The sequence below is a fragment of the Alnus glutinosa genome, chromosome 13, assembly GCF_958979055.1.
Source record: "Alnus glutinosa chromosome 13, dhAlnGlut1.1, whole genome shotgun sequence".
NCBI classification, from domain to species: domain Eukaryota; kingdom Viridiplantae; phylum Streptophyta; class Magnoliopsida; order Fagales; family Betulaceae; genus Alnus; species Alnus glutinosa.
Window position 1 is genome coordinate 19,776,358 of NC_084898.1, and position 19,991 is coordinate 19,796,348.

The following is a 19,991-nucleotide window of genomic DNA, read 5'->3' on the forward strand; positions in this document are numbered from 1 at the left end:
AATAGCTACTTGTGAATTGATAGTTTTCATAAAAGGTTTCTTAGCTGATAAGGTAAACTACAACATTTTGGTTCGCAAACCAAATAGTCTATATAATACACTTAAACAAATATAAATATTTTGTGACTCAGATATTCCCTTCAATCAAAACTGATTAAGTGATGGTTGATTTTTCTCCTCCCATCAATGAGTAAAATCAGCATGATATCAGGAAATGGATTCCTATGATCAATCTGAATGAAATAATTCATATTATCATAATTACTGGTTTGCCATAGGGACATATATGAAATTTCTTACATCGTAATCACGAGTAAAATATGTAGGTAACTGTCCCCAAGAGGTAGCTCAATCGGCTGGGGACCACGTCTTATGAAGCAGAGGTCACTAGTTCGAATCACACCTCCCCCTTCTTATGTGGACATGTAAAAAAAAAAAAAAAAAAATGTAGGTAACTCATGGCATATAAAATTTGCAATATAGTGTATTTAACTTTAAAAAATTTGCAATATGGCCAATCCGTTAGGATTTTATGTTAAATCCTAATATAAGACGTCAAAATACCCAAAATACTCATGTTTTAATTTTAATTTTTAATTTTTTAATTTTTAATTTTTTTATAAAAGAAACAATTTGCTGTCGAGCTGACTGGGTTTCATTTTTTTTTTTTTTTGTAATTTTTAGTTATTTAAAAATTAGACAAATTTTTAAATATAGGAGTATAAGAGATATTGCATTTGTATTTGGTCTATTTTAATCCCAAACCCTAACGAAAGGGTGATATTGTAAACTTTTTAAAATTTTGTATACTAAATTAAAAGCTTTTAAACTTTAGGAAGCGAAAGCAATAAAATTTCAGAGGTCCAAAGAAAAAATAACGAGACATTTCCAAAATTTGAAACGAAGAATACCCGCCACTATAAATATCCAGACGACAAAATTGGCCCCTCCCTCCTCACAATTCCAAAATCCGTACTCTGCTCCAGAAATTTTGAACGCATTGAGAGAGATGAAGAAGAAAGGGAATCGCAGGTCCTCAGTAGCGGAGCTTCTGGAAACGCCATTGCCAAAGGCGGCTTCTCCTCCTCCTCCTTCTCCTACAAACGAGTCTCCGAAATCTGGTATTTTCATCAGCAGCAAGAACACGCTCTCTGCATCGAAGATCAAGAAGGACAAGCCGCTGCCAACTGCTCTCAACTCCCTAAGCAGCGTCTCCGATCTTAAGGACCTCGCCTCTTCACGCCTCGACGATCTCAAGCGTCACATCGATCGCTCTCACTCCGAGATCCTTAAGGAGCTCGACTCTTCCCAGTCTCGCCTCCACAAGCGCTTCAAGGTCTCTCTCTCTCTCTCTCTCTCTCTCTCTAGACAAATATTGCGTTTTCGTTTATTGGCAATTTGAGTTTTGTTGAGTGCGACTCGTTTGGTTGCTGAGAAAATAGTCCAAGAATACAGGAAATTATTATAAATTTCTCTGTTGAACGGTGCTCTTGAGCGCCCAATGTCAAAGATTTTTTTGAGATCTAAATTTTTTTTCTCTACGTTTCTTTCATTTTCTGAGCTGCCAAACGGATCAGTGTAAAAAGCGATATATCTAAGAATGATATTTAGAAATTTGTTGATTTCTGATTTTACACCATTCATTTAGTTTTTGTCGATGATTGCTAACTCCTCCAAAATAATATCGTATATTTGGCTTTGTTTTCCCGAAACTCCATTCTAGATTTCTTCAATAGGCTATGTTAATTAACCTTCTAATTTCTTTGAGTTCCACGCGTCACTTAATGAAATCGTTTTGCTGTGTTAAAGTGGCTAATATTCCATTAATCGAAAAACTTATTTTCAACAAGACAATGCAAAATTTAGTTCAATCGCAATTTCTGGATCTAATCAATAAAACTTGCTTAATAATTTTCACTATTTATTATCAATTATTTTCATGATTTCTATATTAAAATTTTATTTGTTAATCCGTCACCGTGCAACCACTGGATCTACATCTGGATTTAAATAGTTGAATTGTCGTTAACCAATTGCTCAAAAGCATGTCGATTGATGTAAAAACAAAGGATTTTGTGCTTTATCAAACTCAACACAGAATCTATTTTTAGTGTTCAAATAGTACAATGCTTTGGACTTTCCAAATCATATGATTTAATTATGTCCAATTTACATCTTTTATCTTGATTAATGCATATTTTGTCCATAGTTGTGGTTGTTATATTCAAGTGTAATTATGATTGAACTAAGCTTGAATTCTTGAACTTTGGATTTTCCAATGTGATCTTATTGAAAGGAAGTGAGGGAAAATGTATTCTATTACTTGAATCATATTGTGGTTGATTACATCCTTATATATAAGTCTATACAGAACTAAAGGAAGAAAGTAATAACTGAGAATTATTCTAATTACATAAACAGTATCGTTGGTTGTCTTCCTTTCCTTGTTGAGTGCAACGGCTACTTTCCATAGGCATGCAATGTGTCATTTGTTTCCATGATAGGTTGTCTTGAGTTCCTCAAGTCTAAGGGTTGCCATAGTGAGTTGTTTGTTTCCATTGTAGATTGCGCAAGTCATGGTTTCCTGTCTTTCCTTTGGTGGCTTGGATTATATCGTGATTGGTGGCTGTATTCTCGGTAGTGTTAAGAGTCCCACATTGCCAAGGTATGCCTGGGTTGTGGGCTTTATAAGTTTTGAGCAAACCTCTTCTCTTGAGGTGTCTTTTGAGAATGAGTAAGGCTCAAGTGACTTCAATATGGTATCAGAGCCACAAGCCATTGGACAATGTTGGGCCTTTCCTCCCGATGTTGAACACGTGTTTGGCCAAAAGATGCCACACGTGAGGGGGTGTGTTAAGAGTCCCACATTACCAATGTATGCCTGGGTTGTGAGCTTTATAAGCCTTGAGCAAACCTCTTCCCTTGAGGTGCCTTTTGGGAATGAGTAAGGCTCAAGTGACTTCAATAGGTAGCAGTTGATTTGGGTATCTTCCGAATATTTGATATTGCCGTATTGATGTCTGCAATATCTCCAGGATGTGGCTCGTCACTGGACTGATATGCATCCTTAGTTGTCTTAGGGAGAATGGCTGTGTGCTGCTGCATCAACAGGCGATGCAGCAGAAGATGCTGTGATGGCGGGAGCAGTGATATGGTTTACACTTACACTTTTACCATTTCAAGCTTCCACAAGTTTCACTTGAACTACTTCCACTTGCATGTGAAAAAGTCTATTCAAAGGTCCAACTCAAAAAGTCTGTAAAAAGACTAGATCTATCTTCCTTCGAGGGCCCAAACCTTTCACTTTTCTTTGGTTGTGATCGTGTAGAATGCATGATGCTCTTCATTCTTTATGGCTGAATTAGACCCCTTGGTTACTTTCGATATCTGTAATTTATTTGTTAAGTGCAACCTGGTTGACCAGACCAGGAGAAACAAATGCCAGAATCCTTCACATGGTTGTTGACCAACTTCTGGGTTTTCTCAGCTAATTATTGGCTCTGTTTTTCATTTTCTAATTCCGTAGATTCAGACCCAATCATGCCAACAATTGATGGATGAATCAGAGAAGGAATACAAGAAGATGTCAGAAAGGATCAGTGAAAGTCGGGAAGCAATGAAGGTGTTTCCTCGGTGACAAACACTAGCCGAGTTTTTCTGATGTCTTTTAGTAATTTCTCAAAGTAGTCCGGATGATTCTTTTTCAGGCTTCATATGGAGAGTTCATTGCAGATGCACAGGGCAGCGCATCTCGTGGTATGTTACATTGTCTTTGCTTACATGACGATTTATAGGAAATGTGACCTTGACAAGATAACCAAACCTGATTATTTTGCTGCATTGTCATATCAACTAACAAAACAATAGAAACAGAGAAATCGCAAAATAGTTTATGCCCTGTTTACATCTTATTTATGATTAGTTTATCCCGTATCTGGAGGATGGATCCACATAGCCCGGGTCGTTTGTCGTTTGTTGATTTTTTACTTTCATGTTTGTTTATCTCCTCTTAGTAGGAGCTTTTTGTATACTTCCTGTATACTAGGGTTGCATCCCTTTACGCTGTTCAATGAAATTATTACTTATCAAAAAATATCTGGAGGTTGGATCTATAGTATCCCTATTATGAGAGTGCGGACATTTGCACAAGGGCATATACTCATGCATGACAAAACTGTTTTTCTAGTCTCTGAATAGGATTCATGATCCTGTTGCATTACCATGTACTTACTGATGAGATTAAGGACATGCATTATTCTTCAAATTCACACTGATTGTAATGAGACGATTACTACTGAAACAGCATTACTGTCAAAATGATCTAATATGGAATTTTGTATGTTGAAGTGATAAATATATGAAGCATGATGATATGTAAATAGTCAAATTAAGGAGGCACCGATTGATTCTATTTCAGTAGTTTATAAACAACCATCTCATTCCTTCCGATAAATCTTTTGTTTTCATTCAAATTTTTCAGCGTGCAAAACATCCATCACTGAGCTTTCACAATCCTGTGAGAAAGCAATTGATGTTCTCCGAAGCCGATTTGGGATTCCATCAACTTAGCTGTCACTTGTCCATGCCCCACTCAGTAACAGAATTTTTTAGGTGAGTCTTTGATGCTTGACGTCTTTCATTATTGGTGAATTTGGTGTGTCTTTGGTACCGGTCTTGCAATGCATTTATCCTAGAACTTAGCACTTTACTTTATCAGCTCTCCTCTTTAGGGTTTCTCTTTAAAAATCTATCAACCAAAGTAAGCCTGTATTCAGTTAAAATAAAAAGTAAAATTAGGTGACAATTCATCATAAAAATAAGATGATGTTATATAAACTGGAAAAGATTTTGAAGATAAGCAGGAAGTATATATATATATATATAGTTTAGTTTTTGTTTGTCATTTCTCTGATATCCCTCTTAGTCAAGTACTAGCTACATTGCTTCCAGTAATGATTATGCCAATGACTCATATCCCTAGAGTTTGTATTGCAACAATTTTACTTTGTTGAATTACTTTATGCTGGACATTCCTCGTGCTCTTTTTGTGAGTTGGATTTTTGATTGGATGTTATAATTTAATGAAACGTTGGGAAAACACTTTTCATACCTTTTGGTGGAATCAAATTTTGATAATTTTCTGTTTAAGTGTGTCTTCTAGGAATTGATCGACGAGAAAAATAAAATAAAAATTCAGTCAAGATTCCAGAGGGTCTACTACAATTAGCAGATGAAGTTGATATGGAAACGACTACTGTTGAGAACTTCAGATTTTCACTTCATTATGACAATGTGTAGCTTTAGAGGCAGAATAATATTGTAGCTTTAGAGGCAGCGACAGTTCTCCTTTTATATGTTAATCCTACGTATATTCACAATTTATGGTAGACACGTACAATACAGCAATTACCGGCCGGATCTGAATCCTCTACAATCCATTGTCCGTCCAAAGAGGAGTAACAAAAATTGTAGAGGAGCAGTGCCCGAGTGAACCTCTACTCAGACAGGAGAGCCTTTTTCTCATAGACCTTTATGGGATCTCGGTCTAAAATTAAATGACATAATGCTGAAAATTATTGTTGATTTATATGCTAATGCTATTTTATAAAATGCAATTGAAACCTTAAGGAATTAATCGATAAAATTTAAACATTATAAAGGGATTTGATAAAAAGACATACATTATGGACTTTTTGAGCATTTTCCCTTCTTTTTTAACCAAATTGTGTTTCTTTTGCTAATATCCATCTCATTTAGATACATTAGGCATTATTGTCAAAACATGCACAAATAAATAAAAAATAAATCAGTGACTTAGTTTGAAAAATAATATTGTGATATAATATTGAGGATACTTACTAAGTGAGTAATTCAATAGAAATCTCTGTTATAATCTATAAAATAACATATCTAATTGTTAATGCTTAAGAAAAAAATTCAACTTCATTGGGTTGTAGAGTTTGTATATTAATTACATGATGATATTCAACCATGAAATATAATAAAATAAATTTAACTTACAATGTACCCGGGGCTATAATCAAATCAGTTGTTAAAAGTTCAAGTTAAGTTCAATTTTTTTTTTTTTTTTTTGAAGGAATTCAAACTTTTTAACAAGTTGTTTGATCAACTTATTCTTTTGTCAAATAAAATAACTATTGTTCATATATTTTCATAAATCTATGGATATTATTAGTTAATTAAAAATATGGGTTAAATATTTGAACCATGTGGTTTAATGACTTTATATTTTGCTCCTTGTGCTTCATTTCGTAATAATAAAGATGGTACCTCATTTATGGCTAAAAACGGAGATAATACTTCCTTCCAATTTCTGCCCAAAAATTTACGAAAGTTCAATCAACACTCTTAAGAAACTAACACGTGTCTCATGTCCCATTAAAAATAAAATTTAAAAACTAAAAATATTAAAAACATTACAAAAAACTAAAAAAAATATAAAAAAAAATATATAGGGATGGCTCGAGCCACCGCCATAGCCAATATAAGAGTGGTCAAATTATCCTCATGGCCCATAGGCGGTGGTTTTGGCCACCTCCTACAGTAAGTCTGTAGGTGGTCGAACCATCCTCAAAGGCTAAACCCTAAGATGATGCTTTTTCGTCCTTGTGGGGCCAACCCTAGACCAGCCGTAGGGGGTGGCCGAGCCACTCCAAGGCCCTTGAGAATGGTTTTGGCCACTCCTATTTTGTTCTTTGAAGGCGGCTCGAGCCACCCTACTTTTTTAATTTTTTTTTTTTTTAAGTTTTTTAATTTTTAATGAAGTATAGGGACACGTGTTAGTTTTTTAAGATTAGTGACATGGACTTTCGTCAAATTTTTGGACAGAAGATGGACAAAATATCATCTCCGTCTTTAACCATAAGCGAAATACTATCTTTGATACGAAATGAAGTACATGAGCAAAAAATAAAATCGCTAAATCACATGAGGTAAAAATGTATTTAATCCTAAAAATAATTAAAATCATATCATTCAAATTAATAAAAACTTAGTTTTATCAACTTGAATGATAAAAATAAATTTTATCTTTAAACTCATAAAATTATCAGTAAATGCATAAAAAATTATATAATTTACGTGATTAGATCATACTTAGTCAATAGTCATACAAAATAAGTGTTGTATGACTACTGTATCATTTAGATTATATAATAACAAATTTAGATTATAAATAAGTGTGATTTATGAATCATGTGACTATTGCATAATTTAAATTATATAATGAAGATACATTGGGCTACGATGCCACCACTATGTTAGTATATCACTTTACTTTTATGATTTAATATCATATAAATTGTTGTATTAGTTGTAACTTATAACTCATAGATTATAACCTAATCTTTATAGTTTATGTTACTATGAGTTGTATAATTATGAGTTATGAGTTATAATTTATGAATTATGTGACACTATGCAACTATAATTTATAGTTTTGGCCTTATAAGCTTATATACATATATAATTACACACACACTTAATGACTTATCCTAACTTCCTTAGTATCTAATAATATCATTTATATGATATAAAATATAACTAGATAAGCATTATCATTATAATTAAGATACATAGGAAATATGACTATAGGATTATTAGATTCTATAATAAATATACATTGTGTCATATGGCATGGGATTTAATATCATATAAATTATTAGATCATACTTAAATTAAATCAAATAAATTGTTAGATCATATCACATAGTTATTGTTGTTAGATCATAGTACATTGTTAGAACTTGGATCACACTTAATTATACAATGACACAAAATAAGTATTGTTGATATCATTATTACATTATATAATAAAGATATAATGTATTATATCATATAAGATTTAATATCATATAAATTGTTAGATCGTATTTCATATAAATTCTAGTGATAATATATATGATCATATGTACTTGTGGAGCAAGCCTTTTCTGGATGATTTTATAAAAGATCTACGATTTCTCAAAAGTATATATATATATATATATATATATATATATATATATATATATAAAATCTAATGATATGAATTCTAATAATTATACTTAATTTGTGATTATAAGAAACACATTGTTGATTTTAATTCTAGTTAATTGATTTGGGATTATACCAATTACATTGTCATTCTATATGATATGATTATTTGAATAATACTTTTAAGTATCAAGATTTTCATTAAATCATATGATTAACAATTTATTGTTAATTCAACATTCATTAGATATTTAATTATTAGATTTAGAGTCTTAGTCTCTTAGATCATATAAGATATAATCATATTAATTATCTTTTATAATTAAATTATATATTTTATAGATACTTAAATAGATATAACTAATAATTATATATTGTATAACAATAATTATTTATTGTTAATTAATAAGTGATATACTAAATAAGTTATTTTTATCAATATATATGCATATATTCATTAATAAATATGTAAGAGTCGAGCTAATAAGCGAGTCGAACCTTTTTATGAATATATTCGCGAACTTCAAACGAGCGAGCATGATTTTATACATGTATGTATCGTTTAATAATTGAGTATAGTTTCGTGTCTACGAGTAGTTCATTTAATAACCGAGTCGCACACGAGCCGAGCCCGAACGAGCTCACGGGTAGCTTTGCTTTGTTTACATCCCTACACACGAGGCAAAAATGTATTTAACCCTAAAAATAATTAAAATCATATCATTCAAATTAATAAAAACTTAGTTTTATTAACTTAAATGATAAAAATAAATTTTATCTGTAAACTCATAAAATTATTAGTAAATGCTTAAAAAATTATCTCTACCAACTTTTTATTTGCAATAAATAATATCGAAAATATTTTAGCATAAAATGAAATATTTATATTAAAATTTTGATAACCATATTTAAAATTTAAACAATCAAATGTCATGGTTATAAAAGTATAGTTTAATATAAAGGGTTAATTTTTGTTTTTTTTTTTTTTTCACTAAGTTTTAAAACTTAATTTTTTAGTATCTTAATTTCAATCCAAATCGTAAACGGTATTTTAATTTAGGAAATAGACGAATTTGGCACTTCCGTTAAAATTTTAACAGCCTGCCATATCAGCGCCACTTAACACTCTTATTGTGACACCTGTCCCCTTTCGCCTGTCCCCTTTCGCCATGTCACTGCCACATAATTTATTTATTTATTTTTTTAAAAAAAAGGCTTAAAAAAAAAAGACAAAAAGACCCCGCTGCCGTCTATGGCCGGCGTTCTAAGAGGACGCCGGCCAAGATGCTGCCGGTGTCTCTGAGTCCATCTCAGAGGACCGGTCAGGCCGGTGTTCAGGTCGGTATTCAGGTCGGCAATGCTTGCTGGGAACTCTACTGCCTCGAGCATGGCATCAAGGTGAGATCTTCACTCATTTGCTTCCTTTGCTTACCGTTCATTTCCTTATGATTTTTTTTTTTCGATTTATATATGGTTAATTTTCAATGAAGACTTTAAATTATTAGCTCATAAGATTAATGACGCATTGTGATTTCTTTTCGTTATGAAATTCGTTAGATCCGGTTTGGTCGTGTTCCATTTTTTCACAAATTTTTTGAAATCCGGCTACATCTAGGGCTCATAAGGTTTGCCTGAGATTTATCTAGTAGTATCTGAATTAATTAGAGAAATGTTATGTTCTAAAATTGTTTGACCTTCTTCAGATTTACTTGGGAATTCTTTTAGATCTTATTTATGGCTCTATTTTGTCCATGTCACTGCCACATAATTTATTTATTTATTTTTTTTAAAAAAAGGCTTAAAAAAAAAAGACAAAAAGACCCCGCTGCCGTCTATGGCCGGCGTTCTAAGAGGACGCCGGCCAAGATGCTGCCGGTGTCTCTGAGTCCATCTCAGAGGACCGGTCAGGCCGGTGTTCAGGTCGGTATTCAGGTCGGCAATGCTTGCTGGGAACTCTACTGCCTCGAGCATGGCATCAAGGTGAGATCTTCACTCATTTGCTTCCTTTGCTTACCGTTCATTTCCTTATGATTTTTTTTTTTCGATTTATATATGGTTAATTTTCAATGAAGACTTTAAATTATTAGCTCATAAGATTAATGACGCATTGTGATTTCTTTTCGTTATGAAATTCGTTAGATCCGGTTTGGTCGTGTTCCATTTTTTCACAAATTTTTTGAAATCCGGCTACATCTAGGGTTCATAAGGTTTGCCTGAGATTTATCTAGTAGTATCTGAATTAATTAGAGAAATGTTATGTTCTAAAATTGTTTGACCTTTTTCAGATTTACTTGGGAATTCTTTTAGATCTTATTTATGGCTCTATTTTGTCCATGTCACTGCCACATAATTTATTTATTTATTTTTTTTAAAAAAAGGCTTAAAAAAAAAAGACAAAAAGACCCCGCTGCCGTCTATGGCCGGCGTTCTAAGAGGACGCCGGCCAAGATGCTGCCGGTGTCTCTGAGTCCATCTCAGAGGACCGGTCAGGCCGGTGTTCAGGTCGGTATTCAGGTCGGCAATGCTTGCTGGGAACTCTACTGCCTCGAGCATGGCATCAAGGTGAGATCTTCACTCATTTGCTTCCTTTGCTTACCGTTCATTTCCTTATGATTTTTTTTTTTCGATTTATATATGGTTAATTTTCAATGAAGACTTTAAATTATTAGCTCATAAGATTAATGACGCATTGTGATTTCTTTTCGTTATGAAATTCGTTAGATCCGGTTTGGTCGTGTTCCATTTTTTCACAAATTTTTTGAAATCCGGCTACATCTAGGGTTCATAAGGTTTGCCTGAGATTTATCTAGTAGTATCTGAATTAATTAGAGAAATGTTATGTTCTAAAATTGTTTGACCTTCTTCAGATTTACTTGGGAATTCTTTTAGATCTTATTTATGGCTCTATTTTGTCCATGTCACTGCCACATAATTTATTTATTTATTTTTTTTAAAAAAAGGCTTAAAAAAAAAAGACAAAAAGACCCCGCTGCCGTCTATGGCCGGCGTTCTAAGAGGACGCCGGCCAAGATGCTGCCGGTGTCTCTGAGTCCATCTCAGAGGACCGGTCAGGCCGGTGTTCAGGTCGGTATTCAGGTCGGCAATGCTTGCTGGGAACTCTACTGCCTCGAGCATGGCATCAAGGTGAGATCTTCACTCATTTGCTTCCTTTGCTTACCGTTCATTTCCTTATGATTTTTTTTTTCGATTTATATATGGTTAATTTTCAATGAAGACTTTAAATTATTAGCTCATAAGATTAATGACGCATTGTGATTTCTTTTCGTTATGAAATTCGTTAGATCCGGTTTGGTCGTGTTCCATTTTTTCACAAATTTTTTGAAATCCGGCTACATCTAGGGTTCATAAGGTTTGCCTGAGATTTATCTAGTAGTATCTGAATTAATTAGAGAAATGTTATGTTCTAAAATTGTTTGACCTTTTTCAGATTTACTTGGGAATTCTTTTAGATCTTATTTATGGCTCTATTTTGTCCATGTCACTGCCACATAATTTATTTATTTATTTTTTTTTAAAAAAGGCTTAAAAAAAAAAGACAAAAAGACCCCGCTGCCGTCTATGGCCGGCGTTCTAAGAGGACGCCGGCCAAGATGCTGCCGGTGTCTCTGAGTCCATCTCAGAGGACCGGTCAGGCCGGTGTTCAGGTCGGTATTCAGGTCGGCAATGCTTGCTGGGAACTCTACTGCCTCGAGCATGGCATCAAGGTGAGATTTTCACTCATTTGCTTCCTTTGCTTACCGTTCATTTCCTTATGATTTTTTTTTTCGATTTATATATGGTTAATTTTCAATGAAGACTTTAAATTATTAGCTCATAAGATTAATGACGCATTGTGATTTCTTTTCGTTATGAAATTCGTTAGATCCGGTTTGGTCGTGTTCCATTTTTTCACAAATTTTTTGAAATCCGGCTACATCTAGGGTTCATAAGGTTTGCCTGAGATTTATCTAGTAGTATCTGAATTAATTAGAGAAATGTTATGTTCTAAAATTGTTTGACCTTTTTCAGATTTACTTGGGAATTCTTTTAGATCTTATTTATGGCTCTATTTTGTCCATGTCACTGCCACATAATTTATTTATTTATTTTTTTTAAAAAAAGGCTTAAAAAAAAAAGACAAAAAGACCCCGCTGCCGTCTATGGCCGGCGTTCTAAGAGGACGCCGGCCAAGATGCTGCCGGTGTCTCTGAGTCCATCTCAGAGGACCGGTCAGGCCGGTGTTCAGGTCGGTATTCAGGTCGGCAATGCTTGCTGGGAACTCTACTGCCTCGAGCATGGCATCAAGGTGAGATCTTCACTCATTTGCTTCCTTTGCTTACCGTTCATTTCCTTATGATTTTTTTTTTTCGATTTATATATGGTTAATTTTCAATGAAGACTTTAAATTATTAGCTCATAAGATTAATGACGCATTGTGATTTCTTTTCGTTATGAAATTCGTTAGATCCGGTTTGGTCGTGTTCCATTTTTTCACAAATTTTTTGAAATCCGGCTACATCTAGGGTTCATAAGGTTTGCCTGAGATTTATCTAGTAGTATCTGAATTAATTAGAGAAATGTTATGTTCTAAAATTGTTTGACCTTTTTCAGATTTACTTGGGAATTCTTTTAGATCTTATTTATGGCTCTATTTTGTCCATTCAAGTTAAGCTGTGTGTAAAATTTCATTTGCTGAAACAGTTTTGTGTTTTTCATATTTCAGCTTGGCCAGATGCCGAGTGACAAGATGGTCTGCGGAGGAGACAATGCATTCAACACCTTTTTCAGTGAAACTGGTGCTGGGAAAGGACGTTCCTCGTGCCGTCTTTGTTGATCTGGAACCCACTGTCATTGATGAAGTTTTTTTCTTTTTTCATTTTTTAAGCTTTTTTTCGTATGTGGCAGTGACATTCGCATGTCGCGATCTTAGGGGTGTAAACTAGCGCTGATGTGGCAAGCCGTCAAAATTTAGACGGAAAATTAAATGGATGTACCAAATTCATCTTTCATAAAATCTAGATACCATTTACTATATAAATTGAAACTGAGGTATCAAAAAATAAAGTTTTTAAAACTCATGTATCAAAAAGATATTTAACCCTAATATATATATATATTTATATACACACATATATACACATACGTGCGATATATCTATATCTATATCTTTACAAGGCTATGGTGGTTTTTTGATCCTCCATGGTGAGAATCAGTGGAGGCTAGATTTCTCATAGCCACTAGAGCTGTGAAGTTTTTTCTTCCCCCCGGCATGTATCAATGGTGGCTGGTGTTTTCCTGGCCTTTTGAGTTATGAAGTTTTTTCTTCTCTTTCTATTGCTTTCTTTTTTGGTTTTTTCTAGTAAAAGCTACACAAGGAGTCGGTTGTGGGGAATGACCGTCCTAAGGGAGTCTCCGACGAAGGTGCTTTGGTCGTGCTTTTTTGGTGTTATCTTTGGAGTTAGATCTGTGGTCTTCAGCTACGTCTCTCTCAACACGCGCCCTCTAGTGGTGGTCACCGGCTTCCTCCGGTCTGGCAGCATCAAACTGCAACTGTGATGGGCTATCCTGCTCGGGGCGTGGCTAGCACGCTCCAGGGAGTTTTCTTCCTGGATCCGCACGTGAGGGCCACAGTCGTCTTTTTTCGGTTATGGCCGGTGGAGATCGGTGGTTGTGGACGTCGTTTGCTGTTGGGAGGACACGCGCCGGCTCCAGTGACAACGTTTTCATGACACTAGTGGCTTTTGTGGTTTTTGTTTTGTGTTATTCATTTGTTTCTTCTGTCACAGTCTGTTTTTGTATTGCTTAAATTTTACTGGAATATCTATTGGTTTAAAGCCAGATAGACCCTCTTTTCTTTTTAGAGTGTGCGTTATTATAAATAGAGACTCAACTGTTGTTCTTGTAAGGTTTGTATTCTGCCTAGGCAGCTGTCTTTTAAGTCAGATCTTTCTGGCTTAAAGTGTAGGTGAGTCTTGTACCTTTATTCTTATGATGTACGCATTCAGGCTTTTACAATAATTTATGATAGCACGTGCTGTTCTTAAAAAAAGAAAAGTATATCCATCGCATTAGAAATAACATTCTTTTTTCCCATTTCTAAAATTAAAAATAATATTATAAAAAAAATTATATGAAGAAACAGATTGGTTTAATAAATAAGAAAAATTGTACCATTGATCAATGTGATTGGCCCAATTTACAAATTACTCTTTGAAATAAAATTCCGTTAAAAAATTTGACAGATTATATTAGGTGTCACGTCAGCACTAATTAGATGGTGACACGTATCACTCTTAATAAAAAAATATAAATATCTAAAACTTAAAAAAATAAAAATAAAAAAGTAAAAGTGGTGTCGCCATCTTATTGGCGCTAACGTAACACCTAACTAAATCTATTAAATTTTTTAACGAAGTTTATTTCTAAAAAAAACAATTTGTAAATTATGACAATCACGTGGACGTGCAATTTTCCCTAATAAATAAGGTAAAAACTAAAATCAAATCGAACTCCAATTGTTGACGAGTCGACGACCACCGTCTGCACACATAAATACAATTTGTGTAATTGTGTGGGAGAAAGCCCATCACCTGCTTGTAAAAAAACCCGTATGAATGGAATTTGGATTCTCTCGTTTAGTTATAAAGTAGGACATAATTGTCTTTTTATATTTTATGAAAATGTGAAAAGACAATTATGCCCTTCCTTTATAAAAAAATGGACAGAAATGGAGAGCATCCTGTTCCGAACGAGGGGGATTGGTGCATTTAAACGCGCTATAAAATACCTTTCTTCTTTCTAGTGATCGGAGCGAGCGAAGGCGAAAATGGGTAAGCCTCAGAAATCGAGCGCTGGGGAAGACCTTCACACGGCGGCTCGGTCCGGTGACCTGAATGCGGTGCAGTCTATCTTGAGCTCAAACCCTTTGGCCATCAATTCTAGAGATAAGCACTCTAGAACAGCGTATCCTCTTCTCTACCTTTTCATTGCTTTAATAGGATTCTTTTTTGTGCCTTGTTTGGTTCCCGAGAAAATTTGACAAAAAGAATATACAACTTTAAATTCTGAAATTTCTTTAGACGAATATAGTTCTGAAGTTTATCTGCTTCGTTACTATTGTCTTTTCTTTTGTGAGTGACCATGAGTTGGGTGAGAGAGAATGACCCAGTTCGTAACTTTCGTTTTGTTGGATAATATAGTAGCTTACAGGTTTTTATTCGTAGTGAGATTGAAATTTGTGGGTGGCTCTCCTAGTCTTTCTACCTTTTCGCATCTATTTGTTCGTTATTGGTTTATGAATAATTTTCAGATGCAATCGGCATATATCTACTGTTTGAAAGCTTCTTCACCATAATCATAATATGTATTTTTGAATGAGTATTATCATTTGCGAAATGCTATTCATGGGTTTTGGCTGTTGTGTGGTCTTATCATGTATTCTTCTTCAGCACGTTTGGCTTTTTGAGCAAAACATTGGCTCTGTTCACTTAAATGTGACAAATCTGCAATTTATGAAACAACATGCCCGACGGCATTTCAAATTGACGAGATATTGAGCACATATATGATCATTCTAAGTGTAAACACTTGCAGTTGGGGGATCTTCGACTTTGCGAGGCTTATTCTTCTTGCATTGGGCTCTACTAGAGTCCTTTTGATTTTTGACCCTTTTGGTAAAGATTCAGGGTAAAAAGGTAATTATTTTGAAAAATGAAGAAACTGAATAACTGTTTGATATGAGTATAAGGTGGCAACATACACGTCTTAGGATTAGTTTGGAGTGACAAATGACTGGCAATATTGTCTGTAAGGCTATTTTTGGAGCTAACTTGTTGGTGCTGTTGTACAACCTCAATTAATTTATCTACATCCATCCATATCTTGTAATCCATAGCCAAGGACCATCACAGAATCCAAAACTACACTAGGCTAGAGAATGACAGGGTTGCGAGAAACTTTTAGTTTGTTCTCTCCTTTTCTTTCTCATTTGACCCTGAATTACTGATTTTCTTAACCAACTATTGGATATTTTTCTTTGGCTGTCCCATTTTAAACGACTCACTTAATTTTATTTCTTCATTTTTTTTTTGCCTTTACATTTCCCAGAGAAGACCAATTCATGACATATAGATCAATACCAATCAAATTTGGGGATTAAGTTTGTCCAAATCAGCAAACATGGACCCAAAGTGAACACAAAAGTTACCTAACATGACAGATAATACCAAAAAAAAGAAAGAAAAGGAAAAGCTCAAAAACATTTTGGTCAAATTGCTCTTTAATTGGACGGGCATATAATATTTCTTCTTTTTTTAATTTTTCTGAATTTGTGGATTTTTTCTCTTTTAACCTTTAGTTGGGACTCTCTTTGTATACATCTTGTGTACTAGGGTTGCGCTTTCAATGAAATGAATTACTTATATATATAGGTTATGCTAAATAATGATAATGTGCGTAAATTTACTCTTTTTTATCAGTTTAAATTTTTGATACAGCCAATAATTTATCATGGTATTAGAATCAATTGTCTTGAGTTCAAATCATGACTCTAGACACTCATCTCTCAACATTTGGGTTTTATTAGAATAGTAGTTAAGTGATTAAATTTATAATTATCTAAGATTTTGGGATAAATGATATTTTCTCATGGTTTCGGCCTTTCGGGGCCAGGTTACCCTAAATTCGAACCCTAACTCCACTCTACCTTCCATTTAAATTTTTAAAAAATCTCAGATTTGAGCCCATTTATTGAAGGGGAGCCTAGATCCACACTTAAGGGGGAGTATGGGAATAATAGTCAAGTGATTAAATTCTCAATTTCTCATCAGTTTAAACCTTTGACACAATTGGAAATTTATCAGGTTCAAATCTCGCTACTATTTTATGGGTCAGCAGGGTATAACCTTGTCAAGATTGCCATCCTAGGCTCTGGATTGGTTGGTGCCACTTCTCCTTCCTGATAGCCCCACACATCTTGCTTGGCAAGTTTAGTTTGTCAAATTGCTCTAAGTTTGCTAGTTTTCCAAGCAGAGGTGGTCTATGTAAATCTGTAACAACATATCTTGGAAGGATGATCAATGAAGAAAAATGGCTTTGCTCCTTGTGCTGCTTTGGACATTTGATGACTATCTCTTAGGTGTGATGCCAATGAACCCTAGGTGTATGCCTAGTTTTTCTATTTTTATCCTTTCTCTTTCTTTTAATTTCTATCTTGATGCATACACAAAGAGCTGAAGAAAAAATTTAGATCAAATAAGGCTTCCAGAATTGTAGTCTAGTTTCGCTGTGGAGCTCAATCGGCGCCTTCGTAGAAATACAAGATCAAATACCAACTTTTCTACGATTGTTGTCTAATTCTGATTGGGGCCCAATTAGCGTCCTTTGTGGGCCAGTTTAGTTACTATTGAGTCTAGGTTTTTAGTTATAATTAAGTTTTATTTTGTCAATGGTAATCTGTTACACAGTGTATGGGTGGCCTTCAATGTCTTGCATTCCTTTATTCTTGATTTCCAAGGTTGTTGGATTTGATAGTTTTTCAAGTTATTACAACCAATCCTCTTCCAGTTGAAAGATGATAGTAACTTATCCACCCCCCCACCCCCCGTCCAAAAAAGAAAAGAAAAGATGATACTAGAAACGGCCTCATTTTCACAGCTTAAGAGGATCTTGACTGCAGCCTCTTCCAAGTCTTTTATGTTACAGCAACAATGGATGTAGAAATAAATAATTTCTTATTGAATTTGTCACTTCTTCCTGTTAATCTCTCCATGTATCAAGCAGAATGGAATATGTCGCATTCAAAGTATTAATTAACTATGATGGAAGGCCAATGAAAGGCCTATTTGCATTGTCTTTGGGATTTGGAAGGGTTAGGTCATGCTTTATTGGAGAATCTACCGAGACATGGCTATAGCTTTGGGGCCTAGCTGTGCAACTGTATATTCTTAAAAGGTCACTCTGATGAAAAGGTTAGATTTTAAGTCACATTTTCCTGGGATTGATCTCCAGGAAATTAAATTAGTATGCAAAGGTGACAGACCTTCTGGACTTGCTAAGTTTATTAGTGTCTCTTGTGTTTTTGAAGTGACATTTGTTGTTATTTGGTGACTTATTGATGTCATCATGTCTCATACCAACTTGTTTGTTGAAGAACAGTTAAAATTATATTTCTAGTTACTTGGTAATATTTTGATGTCTATAGGACTTCCAAATGCCCCCTTAAGAGACATTTAAAGACTACAAGGAAACAATCATGAGAGGTACTAAATCTTTTACTAAGAGATGATTACTAAGATAATGTGGAGCTTATTCATTGGTACTTATAGCATTTCTTTTTATTAATTATTTTGATCATCTCCGATGAATAAGCTCTACATCGTCTTAATACCAATCTCTAATAAAAAATTTAGTATCCCTAACATTCCTTCTGAAATCCAGACTTTTAAGGCCCAAAAACTCTCTTTTGAATGTTCTCATTTTTGTCTCTTCTTAATTCTGTTATCAAAACCAAACAAAAAGAGAAGAATGTAGTCTGTACAAAGCTAAAGCATTTCAAGATGGATTTGATGCTGGCCAGGCACCTTAGAAGATAACTATTCATGGCATCTGTGTTTATTAAGTATTCCTAATGGGTGTGGCCTTGTTATTCTTTTTTCCTTTTTAATTATTTTCGTTGTTTTCTTCTTGTTGTGAGCTTTTGTTTATGATGATAGTAGTTGGTTCTATTATTCTCTTCTCAATTTGTCAGTGAGACTCGTATCTGTTGTTTAGCATCCTAGCATTCAGATTTTGTTTCTTTGACACAAGAAACTTTGACCATAGACTACATTTAGCTGCTTGGTCTGGGCAAGCAGAGGTGGTGAGTTATCTCTGCAAGAACAAGGCTGATGTGGGTGCCGCAGCCATGGATGACATGGGTGCAATTCACTTTGCTGCCCAAAAGGGACATTTAGAAGTCGTACGGACTCTGGTTTCATCCGGGGTCTCCATTAAAGCTTCGAACCGCAAGGGCCTGACTCCGCTGCACTATGCTGTCCAAGGATCCCACCTGGAACTAGTTAAGTACTTGGTAAAGAAAGGTGCGAGCCTTAGTGCCAAGACAAAAGCGGGGAAGACTCCCCTTGATCTTTCTAGCAATGAAGAAATTCGCTCCGTTCTGGAGGAATGCGAAAGGTCGCCGTCTATGAAAAGAGATCTGAATGGTGGAGAGAAGGCTGAAGAATCTGATCCAAAGCCGTCTGTTGTGGAGGAAAAAGAAGAAAATACTGGTGATGAAGCCTCTTTGGTTGTACCTGATGGAGCAGATGGTGAAAGGGTGAAGAGGAAGGGTGATCAAGATGATGATGAGAAGGAAGCCTCATCCGAACCAAAAAAGGCTCGAGTTGCACTCGGTCACCTTCTAAATGCAGATGACACACAGGAAGATGAAGAAAACCTTTGAGGACTGTATATGGAGCAACTAGTAAGCAACATCATGAATCTCTTTGTGCTTTGTAGTATGACTTTTGTGCTATACTAGGATTACTTCTTGGATGACATTCTCAAATAGTATTTTCTCTTTAAGTGCAACGTCTTTCTTTTACATTCAGCTTCCCTCTTAATGTGCTAGTATAATAATTTTAAATTCTTTGCGTTTTAATTAACTCAGAGAAATAATATAGAATTGACAATTTTTTACATGACCTACAAACTTAACACGAACCCAACACAAAATTAGCGGATTATGATTGAAGAGTCTGATCTGTTTAATTAAATGAGTTGAGTTAGGATAGATATAACACAAGACTATACAAGTCAATATGTTTAGCCCCGAACTGACACTCGGCATTTAAGGCTTGCAATATGTTCACATTCTTAAAAGACACATTACTTTTTAAATGATGGGCGGGAAGAAGTCTTACAACCCAATTTGTAAAAGTTGGTGCCTGAAATTAAAACAAACAAGATACTCGGGTATAAAAATCTCCCTCAAAAAGAGATCTAAACATTCTGCTATT

The 19,991-nt window shown here is 34.6% G+C and overlaps 2 protein-coding genes across 3 annotated transcripts; both read left to right on the forward strand.

Moving 5' to 3' along the window:
* The first annotated feature begins 913 nt into the window (after positions 1-913).
* On the forward strand, positions 914-5,334 carry LOC133855072 (uncharacterized). 2 transcript variants are annotated; one of them, XM_062291374.1, is made up of 5 exons: positions 914-1,336; positions 3,527-3,622; positions 3,708-3,756; positions 4,481-4,611; positions 5,150-5,334. In XM_062291374.1, exons 1-4 carry the CDS (start codon positions 1,010-1,012, stop codon positions 4,567-4,569), a joined length of 561 nt encoding a protein of 186 aa, XP_062147358.1. In that variant the 5' UTR covers positions 914-1,009; the 3' UTR covers positions 4,570-4,611; positions 5,150-5,334. The 2 variants fall into 2 exon arrangements, with proteins under 2 accessions (XP_062147358.1, XP_062147357.1); XM_062291373.1 differs by having other exon boundaries at positions 5,162-5,334.
* Positions 5,335-14,752: 9,418 nt separating this feature from the next.
* On the forward strand, positions 14,753-19,582 carry LOC133854737 (uncharacterized). Its single transcript, XM_062291002.1, has 2 exons — positions 14,753-14,958; positions 18,817-19,582. The coding sequence occupies exons 1-2, from the start codon at positions 14,822-14,824 to the stop codon at positions 19,433-19,435; spliced, it is 756 nt and encodes a 251-aa protein (XP_062146986.1). The 5' UTR covers positions 14,753-14,821; the 3' UTR covers positions 19,436-19,582.
* Positions 19,583-19,991: the final 409 nt, after the last annotated feature.